Source organism: Crocodylus porosus, unplaced genomic scaffold (assembly GCF_001723895.1).
Source record: "Crocodylus porosus isolate Cpor-Errol unplaced genomic scaffold, CroPor_comp1, whole genome shotgun sequence".
NCBI lineage: Eukaryota > Metazoa > Chordata > Crocodylia > Crocodylidae > Crocodylus > Crocodylus porosus.
The window spans coordinates 33204422-33215700 of NW_017728910.1; the positions used below are offsets into that span (position 1 = coordinate 33204422).

Sequence of the window (11279 nt, forward strand, 5' to 3'; positions counted from 1 at the left end):
TTCAGCCAATCTGCAATCCATCTGACTGTGTAGGCATCAGTTAATGAGGATGGGGTGGGAGATGGTGTCAAAGGCCTTGCTGAAGTCCAGAAAGACTACATCCACGGCAACACCTGCATCCAAGGCTTTTGTGGCCTGATCATAAAAGGCAATCAGGTTGGTCTGACATGACCTGCCCCTAATGAAACTCTGCTGGTTGCCCTTGAGCATCATCTCTGCGGCCGGCCCATCACAGATGTGCTCCATGATGATCTTCTCAAAGAGTTTCCCTAGGATTGAGGGAAGACTGACGTGCCTATAGTTGCCCGGGTCCTCCCTTCTCCCTTTTTTAAAGATGGGGACCACGTTGGCTATCTTCCAATCATCTGGCACCTGGCCCGAGCACCACAAGCACTCGTAAAGCCGTGCCAATGGCCCTGCAATAACCCCTGCTAGCTTCCAAAACACCCTAGGGTGGAGAGCATCTGGACCCGCTGATTTGAACGCGTCCAGCCCTTCCAGAAGCTCTCTAACGCAGTCCGCCCCAACCTGAGGTCTGGAGGCGTTTCCCCTCAAGTCCGTCTTGCATCACAGTGGGGAAGTCCCGGTCCCTGCCCAAGAAAATGGAGGTGAAGAATTGATTAAATAGGACTGCTTTCTCCTCTGGCGCAACCACCAGTTCTGAGGGCAAGGAGTACACTCTTTTTTCATTTGCCTAAAAACCCAAAGTATGTTACTAAGATTATATCCAAATGGATAATTTGGGACTTATTCAGTACTTGCCCATTAGATGAAGCTGCCTTAAAAAAGAATTTGTATCCAAAGTAGAAGGCAGGGCAGAAATCCTTGCTTTTTAAAACTTAAACCTCTCTCCCCCATAATGAGGCAATCTTATTGACAAATATACCTTATCTAGAAGCTGTTAAGCCATCTCCTATAGACATGTGCAAGTTGGACATAAGTAAGCTCAGACTGTCTTAAGGAATCCTTTGCAGGTAAAGCAGAGGTATCAAAGATACAGCCTGCAAAGTCCTATGATCCAGTCCATGGTGCATGTGGTACATGGAGCCTGTTTGGTGCATGCAGTATGCAGGACCTGGTCTAGGGCATGTGCTGCATTCAGTGCCCATGCCAGACTGGCCTAGCCCTGCATGTTAGATCCAGGGCCAGTCTGGATTGGATTGACAGACCAGCCGTGTGTACTGCATGTAGCGTGCCCTGAACTGGTGCAGCAGGTAGGGCCAAGGCATATACTGCGTGTGGCTCATGGGGCCAGCCAAGGGCATGCACTATTTCTGGTGTGCAGGGCTTGTCTGTGGGCCCAAACCAGCCCATGAACTAGCCCTGTACTCCATATCTGTCTTTTGGGGCCAGATGACTTTAATACCACTCAAATTAAGTGTGTGGCTCAGCTCTCAATTAAAACCTTATCTCCTTCCAAGTTTGAGGATTTAAAAAATTGAAATACTGTGAGAATCTCAATCTAAATACCCTTTTCCAATTATTTCTTTCCAAGTTGAAAGCACTTGGGAGTGCTCTGAAATGTATTGGAATAGATTTTAATTGAGAAACAAAAAAACCAAAATGACTGCAAGTGAAAGTTGGAAACCAGATTCATTATGTCTCATCTTTTTGTTTTGTCCTTGAATAGAACAGTGGGATCCTGGTCCATGAGGCTCTAGGCACTACTGTAATAGAAGTAAATCCCAAGACTGAGGATGAAATGATGTATCCAGCTGGTGAACAAAATAATACATTAAGTAGCTTGAAGGGAACTCTAGCTTTTGGAGCTTCATTCCAGAGCTTTGGAGCATATTTCCAGAGGAGTAATGAGTTCCTTCAGTGGCTGGGTAATGAGGGGTATGCTGACCACTGGAGAGTGGGGGCATGAGGGGAAGGGAGAGAGAAAGCTGTCTTACCTGCTTATTGCTCTCTGCGGTGAAGGCAGTTGCTGCTGCTGCTGCTGCTGCTGCTGCTGTTGTCACTGTCCCTGGTGCTATAGTAGTGTTGGCTCAGGCAGCAGCAACCCTATAGCTGAGTCTCCTGAGAGCTGTTCCTGGTGCCCTGTTCCCCTAAATATGCTACTGAGCACAGAGATGCACCTGCTGTGGCAGAGACACCCTAGGGGTAGAAGGTACCCCTTTATGCTCACCCTTTGGCCCCCAGATATGTTATTGGGTGCAAGGTCAGATGCCCTGCCTGGCTCCTATGGCTGGGCAGGGGCAGCACAGGGCTGTACTGCTATGGCAAAGATATCCTAATAGTTGGCACCCAGGGCTAGTGCCCCACTTCCCCTGTCCAATTTATGCAACCAGCAGTTTCATATTCTTAAAACAGTATCTTACTCCTTTTTGTATATTTTTGTATTTTATTTTGGATTACCATTTACAAATCAGCAGATAAATGATTTGTAAGCATTTGAGGATGCAAGCTTACCTCTTTAAAAGTGCTCTTGTTTGTATAGTGGCAAATATAAATATACATATACATATTACCATATTTTAAGACTTCTAAAATGTTTTGTTCAGGTTGGTGTAGCTTCCACAAATGGAGACTTGAAGGGATTTATAGATCAGAACCAGAGTCCAACAAAAGGTAAGAGCAGTTGAATTTGTTTATCTACAGTACTTTGAAATTGGGAGGCTTATTTTTTCTCTTATTATTAAACCAACTGAAAACTTGCCCTAAATTTTTTTTATAAACCTCCACTATATAGTTGATTCAGTTTTGTGGGTTTTTAAGACTTTCACTGGAAATATTGAAGCTTTAAAATATCAGGTACATCTATATCTATTGACCCATAACAGTGGCTCTACAGGTAAGATTTTTAAGATGGCAAGTCACTGAGGTTTATAATAAAAGCTGTTAGAAAATTTAAATGTCACTGCTTGCAGGACAGATAGAGTATCTCAACTTTCAAACACAACCCTCAGGCTGTTTCAGTGACTTCCTGGACCAAAGAAAAGTTTGATCAGACTCTTTCAAGGACTTATGCTACTGAGGGAGGATAGGTATGTGTTTAAGTTACTGGACTGGGACTCAGATCTGGCTTCATTTCCCAACTCTAACTCCTGCCTGTCTGGGCTTGGACAAATTGATTAACTTTTTGTCTCAAAAGAATTTTAATACTGGATTAGATCTGTGGTCCCTCTAGTCCAGTTTCCTGTCTACAGCAATGATCAGTTATAAGTTGTTTCAGAAAAACTTGTATTCTGTCCTGTTCTACGTAGATTCTTATACTGTCCTCATTGTTATAGTACAGGGATAATTAAACCTCTGGCCCACAGAGCCTTGAAATGTGGTCTGCAGAGCTCCCAAAGAGACAGGAAATTGGGTGATGAAGAAGCAACAATGGTTTTAATACTGCCACCTCTCCCTGCAGCCAGAGTCCCATGTGCTGGATCAGGGCTGGGCCGTGCCCCCTTCTGTCTGCATTTGACTGGGGCTGTGGCTATGCCCTTCCTGCCCTCAGGATTAGAACCAGACTAAGCCCCCTTCCCTTGTGTGGCTGGACCGGGTCTGGGCTACTCCCTGCCACCCCATACACATGGCTGGATGGATCCCTGCTGTGCCCTCCCATACTAGATTGTGCCCACCAGCTGGATCTGACCTGTAGAGAGACTGGGCCCTGCCCATCCAGCCTGTTGGACAAGACCACTGAGTACCACTGCTGTAGTATGTAAGTGCCTTCCAGTAGTGTATAAAGTAATTTGACTGTGCACTGGTAAGAGAACCTGCCCCCTGCATGTTACTGGCTTAAACCTTGAAGCATGAAGTTTTATACCCAAAAATGTAACAGAAGTTCCAGACTTACTGTAGTTAACACTTCCTACAAATGTCTACACCAGCCAGGAATCTTCTGGGGAAAGTATTCCACAGACTGATTTATGTATTATGGTGTCTCCCTCCATTCTCCATCTGAAAAAAAAACTGTAATAATTTATTTGCCTTGGTTATTTAACTCAGACATGTTCAGGTGGCTGTTTGGTGGCCAGATGCAGCCCACAGAATCCCAGTCTAAGCCTCTCATTGCTCCAGCTGCTGCTACTACTAGTCATCAGGCCCTCATGCCTTTCTACTTCTGGGCAGTGCCCCTGGGGGGCAGAGCAGCGTGGTCTGTGGGGCAAAGGAAATTCATGCCCCAGATGGTTGGGACAGGTCTAGGGCCCCCATACAGTGAGGGGGAAGGGACGCCTGCCATGTGATGCATCGAGGGGGAAGGGCATGTGTCAGGCATGGTCTATGGGTAGTACACAAGTGGGGTGTTGCAGTGTGGAGACTACCAGTACAGCGTAGGTGAGCGGGGCTGCTGGCATGCAGGACAGGGTAGTGTGCTGTGTGGCCTGCACAGCATGTGACACATGGTAGTGTGGTGTGTGGCTAGGGGTTCCTGACCAAAAGCTGGCAGCCCTTATTTAGCTCACAGGTCTATTGGAACAAGAATTGTCCCTCACAGTATCTACCACTATGTGGCCCCAATTCTTGTGGGCACTATGGGTGTTGTTGTAAGGTTAAAGAGATTCGCAAAGTTTAGAGCAGCTTAAATGCAGTTTAGACCTGAAGGGGACAGACACAAAAACCTGTTAAACCAGTTAAAGATGTGTGGAAAAGTATAAAAATATTCCTGGAAAATCAAGTACTATTATGAACCTGTTCCCTGTTCAATTGTATACATGTAAACCATAGGTTGGAAAAATATGACCTGAGGGCTGAATCAGACCTGCCAAGTGGTGCCATCTGATCCATGGCAAATCTCTTGGTCTTGCTTGGCCCAGGGGGAGGGGGAAGCCTGGGCTGTGGCATAAGTGGCTGGTTCCTCTGCCCCCAAGTGTTTAGCTGGTATGGGGTGGCACAGCTGCCAGACTCCGCTTCCCTGTAGCCCAAGGAGCAGTGGCTTCATTTGTCTGCCACTGACACCCTGGCCCATCTGTCCCCCACCCACTGCCAGGGGTGCCTGATGGAGCGGGTGGGCTGGGTTTCCATGGAAGCTGGCCTGGGACTTCCGTGGACAAGGCGCACTTGGCTGTGTGGATGGAATGGGGCTGCAGGTGGGTGAGGGAGTGGGATGAGTGAGCAGGACTAGGCCTGGGAGCAGTGATAACACAGGACTGGGGGCCCAGGGCAGAGGTCTTCTGCCAGCACAGCCCTGCCTGTGGAACTGGCATCCATTGCAGAGATGTGTGGGGAGTGGTTATGGTCACCATTCCCCAATCCTGTGCTGTGATTCTGGCCCCAGCCCTGGCCCAACCTGTCTGTCCCACTCACGGATGCTGCACCCCACCTGCCCATGGCTACATCCCATCTGCCCAACTGAGTACTCCCTGCTTGCGCAGGTCCTGGGCTAGTCATCATGGAGACTCAGGATCACTGGGCATTGCCAGTGCAGAGCTGGACCCCTGGGACAGAGGCATTTGGGGAGTTTTGGAGAGCTGTTGCAGGGGAGGAGCTGAGTCAGCCTGTAACAGCTCTCTAAAACTCCCTAAGTGGTCCTCAGGCCCAGATAATTGCGTGTGGGTGTTATGGGCTGGGTTAGCCCAAATAAAATGCATTGTGGGTATAATGTCCCATTGATGTACTTCTAACTGTTATTGTTAGTTGAGAATGTGCATTCAGTGATTTTTTTGGCATCTGGCAATATGAATCAAACTATGCTTTATCAGAATTCTTCTCAAGGTTTTATTTTAATTTTTATATTTTGCCTCTTATGGATTTTTTATGTTTAATTCATCTTAGAATTCCAAATTAGGGTGTATTTTTTTCAGATGTTAACACTATGGTTTGTAAAAATCTCAAAATATTACTCAATATTCAAGGGAACTTTTCCTTTATTAAACTCCTCAAATTATTGATTAAATATAAAGAAACTGAAAAACAAATCCTTTTCTTCCAAAATGCTTGACACTTTTTCACTTGCCACTGAACTGCAGCCTGTGCCAAGTTGGAAAATGGAGTGCCACCTATGGATAGTCAGCTTCCTGTTGCTTCTCCAGTTTTTCCAAGTATTGAACAACCTAACTCTGCTTCTTTGGAGATTTAATTTTAAATAAAATTCTCATATCCATATATTTAGTGAAGAGGGGATCATTTTGGGGCTTGTTAGTATAACAAAGAAGAACATATGGATCCACTTGCTACTGCTATATCTATATATATTAAAAAAAGTATAATACAATAAAAAAAATTTTTTTTTCAGGTTAGTAACTTTTGTATTTTTAAATTTTGTATGGTTTTGTACTACTCTTCCAAACACTTTTGGATGTGCTTGTTTAATTCAAAATAAAACTGTTGCTGTCCAGCAGTTCTCCTAACAAATCTAATAGGTAAGGTGTGAAAGCTGGAGTGCACTAAAGTCAGTAGTAAAACTTTCATTGACTTGTGCTTTTTTAAGTGCCTTCTAATCTTCAGCTAAATTTGGAGAAGTCCTCTGTGGTCCAGTAAAATGTGTTGCTTTGAGTCTGCTGTAAAATATACAAATGATCTTGGAGTCTAAGCTTCCATGTTTCTCTGCACTTGGACAGTTTCTGATTTAAAGCATCTTCAAAGTGATTATAGATTAATATATATTACCTACGTGTTCCTGTTTTTATTGAACACAAAATTATCACGTCTCTACATGCTGAAGAAGAGGTGGTGCCTGACCTCAGTGGTGCACATTATCAACTTGCCATCTAACTTGATATAGCTTCAGCACTTGTCAGTTGTTCATATGTCACATCATCCAAAAAGGCCAGAACTGCCGGCATTTTTCTTTACGGTGAAGAGTCCTCAGGGCATGACTCAATAACTAGCTCGTGTATTGCCTGATATGGGAAGTACCAGGCTGCAACTGAGCACTGGCCTCCCTGAGAATAAGGCCACTGTTTACTATGAGGGAACAAAACAACCTGCCCAAAGCTCCTGTGGAGCTGTCCTAAAAGTTGAGGTTCTATGGGAGAGTCTCCTACATGTACTATGCAGGGTAAACCCCACCATTCCCAGCATAGTGAATTGGAGAAAACTATTAGTAAAAACTTAAGAGTTTACCTTGTTCCTCTGTGGGTTTTTTCTTGTGTAGTAGGAATGGTATAGGCTTCAGAATATCAATACCTATATCAAGCTATAAGTATATAAAATTAATTGTGGAATAAAAACATTTTACTACAAAATGTTTGAAATGTTTGAAAATCCAGAAGAGTTTATAGCATCACAAACCACACCTGCATGCTCATCTGGATGTGCCTAGAGAGTTCAGATAGCCCATTTACCAGTTAAAATTGGTTTAGGATGGTGTTTCTGATAACTGTGTTCCAGAATTTAGGGCTATGGAGATACTATTTTTATGAATAGTAATGGAAGCCAGTGTAAAAAATAAATAAAAATTTACAATACTTTTGTTTTCTGGGTGAGGAGATGAGGCACAGTACTTAGAATTTCAGAAATCAACTATAGAGACTGCAGAACAACAATATTTATCTACATTAGGTTTATCCCTTATGTCAGTGGTTGTCAACCAGGAGTAAGTGTACACCTATGGGTGTTTAAAAAGGTCATAGGGGGTGTGCAGGCTGCTTCATGCCGTTGGGAGCTGGGGCTGTGCAGGCAGGCAGGCAGGCATGTGGGGACTGAGCGTGCCCTGGGGTGTGGTGATGGGATCTCCTCCTGCACATTCCCATACTTTGCCTCTTACCCAGGGGTGGGGTGCATTGGGTACTGCCAGCCCCACATGACACATTATGGCCCCTCCCCTTCCCCCACCTCAGCTCGCTTTCCTGATTTGCTGCTGGGTTGCTGCCCTCAGCTAATAGCCAATGGAGAGGAGGTACCATGGCCACCCCCTTCCTGCAGAGCTGTGAGGCTCTGAATGGTAGGAAGGGGGGTGTAGTAAAAACATCTACTAATAAAAGTCAATCTGTTCTCTGACTGCACAATTGGCTGGGCACGAGACCCAGCAGTAGCCTCCTAAGCCACACACGTGGCCAGCTGTGGGAAAGCAGCATGGGGTGTGGCACAGGGCCAAGGGGGGTGGCAGTGGTAGTGCCAGGCATTGGCCTGACCATAGGTAGAGGAAGAAAATATGACTGTGTGGTGGGCTGAGCACTTGCGCACATGCACCCCCGCCCCCCCCAAGCAGGTACGTCTGTTGTTGGGAAGGGCAGAGGGGGCAGATCGAGGCCCCCGCAGTGAGGGAGGGAGTGGGGCAGGGGCTGGAGTGAATGGGGCCCCAGGGCAAGTCATCCAGGGGTGTCAGGGGGCTCCCGGTGCCATGTGCACAACCCCATGGCAGGCACAAGGGGGCATGTGCCCCCTGGATTTGCATGTGGGGCAGAGGCAGCTTTTGCTGTGGGCTGCGCTCTGCACCCTGCTGCTGGTGCCCTGGCAGCCATATGATGCCACGTGCTTCCCACTACTGGGCAGGCAACGCAGCCAGCGTGCAGGAGGCACATGGCATTGCACTGCTTCTGGGGCACTGGCAGTGGGGTACGGTGTACACCCTGCAGCAGTAGCTGCCTCCACCCTACACACAGATCCAGGGGACAAGTGCCCCTTGTGCCTACTCCTCTGGGGTTGCACATAGCGGCAGGAGGCCCTCCCTTTCCCCCCCGCCCCCCCGATGAGCCACCTGTGTTCCAAGCATTCCATAACCTACCCTAAGGCCTTTTTCACACACCCCCACCCTGCCAGGGGCCTTGGTCTGCCCCTCACCTCCATGCCCCTTCCTTCCCCCTCGCGGTGCTGCAGCTGCCTGGAGCTTGCCTAAGTCCTGTTAGCCCTGGCCTTCTGTCACCTATGCCCCGACAGACATGACACAGCACGATTCAGCCCTGTCTGACACATTCAGCCAGCAGCATTATCACCCCAGCAAGCTACAGCTGTGGCTGTGACTGGTTTCCCTCATGCCATGAAGGGCCTATGTGGCCATCCCATGCTGAGGAGGCTCTGTGTGCTCCTGCTGTGGGGGCATGGGAAGCGCATTTAAAAACAAGAAAAATATAAAGAGGTACATGAGCTGAAACTTTGAGGCAGAAGGGGTATACTTGTTAAAAAAAGGTTGAAAACCCCTGCCTTATGTAGATGGTTCTTTTCCCTCACCTGGCTCCTGTGTTTTTAATCAACGCACAGGGCAAGCTGTGTACATTTAATGAAGACCTCTCCAGTAGTTTTATTGATCCTTACTATTGAAAGGCTGTCCTTTTGCTTTATTTACTATCTGCTTTTCAGATCCTTGTTGACTTTTCCTTAGTGCTTATCATGATAATATCAGAAGGCTTCACAAACATTGATTTTTTTTTTCTTTACGCCCCTGTTACATGAGGAGGGTATTATTGCCTTTTAACAGAAAGGAACTGAAATATGTAGCACCTACATTACTAAATACTTTCGATCATTAACTGAGATGCTATAGAACAATATTTTTGTAGCATAGTTGTCATTATGTAATATTTAGTATGTTCAAACATAGCTCCTTTTGACATTACAGTTCAAACTGCAGTAATTCACTTGGAAAATGAGAGAAATAGTGACTAGCTGTGAAAAATTTTGTTTTTGTAATATGCTAACTATCAGATAGGAGCACACTGGTACAAGCAGAGATAGAATTCAGCTTGATAAGTCAGTATTTAAATATCTGAGTCATAAAGTAGTCCTTTTTCTTCCTGAAGTCTCCTGCCTTATTCCCTGGGCACCTTCTACAACTGAAGCAGCCAAATCCTACAGACAAATCTCCTTTATTATAAAGCCCTGGTTTACCCCAAAAGAGATTTATGTGTACTGGTATGTGCATTGAATCAGGTAAAGGTTTCCCAAATCTGCCGTTGTCCTACTCCTGTTTCTTCCTAACCTGAGGGTCTTGCAAAACCAAGAACACCCTACAACATGCCATGATAAAATGCAAGGTACTGCTGAAGCCTGTCACTACAACGGCAGAGAAATAATTGGTTTGCACAGGGCTGTCAAACAGTGCAGCCAGGGGGCAGCGTGGAGCCCCCAGGTCATACATCTCATGGCCACACACTGAAGGGGTAGGTCCTTGCAAGCTCCTATCACACAGGTCGTGCTGGTGGCACACAATACCCACAGGGGGGTGGGGAGGGTGTGTGTGCCACCCCTTGCTCTGTGGCTGTGCTGGCAGCATAAAATCTTTCCCCCCAAACTGCTGTAGCAGCACACTACCACAATTAAGCATTCCTTTACCTGTCTCCCCTGAGGAATTCAGTCTGCAAGACATTCTCGGAACACACCTTCTACACCAGACTCTGCGAAGTAGAGTGGCAGTTACCATTTTCTGTGGTGGTCATAACACCACCATCACTACCCTTTTTATACAGGTGCAAAATATAGGAGAGTTGGGATCAGATCCCTCCTCAGGCTGAGGGAGTCCAAACCTACATCTTCTACTTTTCAGGAGAGTATCCTAGCCACAAAGCTGCAACAGTTTTCAATGCTCTCCTTCCTTCCCATGAAAGCTGTTCTGTGTCACAGGGAATACTTAAGAGATTCACTGGGCAAGAGAAATTGAGAGAGACCGACAAATGTGACATGACTGTATAGTTTAGTGGTTAAAAATACCAGGGCTGTGCAAAGCTTTGGGTCCTGATTTGATTCAGAGGTGATTAGGCCCGATTTGGTGGCTGTATCGAATTAGGGGACCAGTGGAAAGGTCTGAATCGATTTCAGAGATTTGGGCAGTCCCCATTCACTGCCAGAGGAAGCTGGACTGGGACTCTGTGCTGGTAAGTAGGGGGCAGGGGAGGGGTGGCTGAAGGAAGTGGGAGGGTACCATGGGGGGAACCCCACCAGGCCCCATCCCCTGCCTGTTCCCCCAGCCACCCTGAGCACCCTCGACCCCTGCCCACTCTCTCAGCCCCGTCAATGGCTGCCCTGCCCGGCCCCAGCTCCTGGCTCTTTAAAAAAAAAAAAAAAAAAGGCCCCACTCACCAGCTGCTGCCAGACAGGTGGGGGCGATCCCCACTAACCCCCCACTGCCCCATGCTGTGTGGCACGCTCTGCCACAAGCCCCCGTCCCACCCCCCATGGTTGCCCTACCTGGCCCCAGCTCCTGGTTGTTTAAAACAGAAACAAAAAAACCCCTGCCACCCTCACCAGCTGCTGTAGCAGCCGTCGGGGCTTGTGGCAGACCCTCCCCATATGCAGCCTGGGGCAGTGGGGTGCACCAGGGATCACTCCCTACCTGGCAGGAGCCAGGGAATCAATCAAGGATGGAGGACGGGATTCACCTCCAAGGAGGATTGTTCTGCACTGGTCCGGTCCTGCAGGGAGCAAACCAGGAAAGCCAAGGCTGCAACTGAACTCCAACTAGCTTC

The 11279-nt window shown here is 47.1% G+C and overlaps 1 protein-coding gene across 2 annotated transcripts in view; it reads left to right on the top strand.

Annotated features, from left to right (window-relative positions):
• Positions 1-11279, top strand: part of TFDP2 (transcription factor Dp-2) — a 136606-nt gene that overhangs the window by 40228 nt on the left and 85099 nt on the right. For both annotated transcript variants that reach the window (XM_019532988.1, XM_019532989.1), the window contains exon 3: positions 2508-2574. In XM_019532988.1, coding sequence (XP_019388533.1) covers positions 2508-2574 — 67 coding nt within the window. The remainder of the gene's footprint in view (positions 1-2507; positions 2575-11279) is intronic.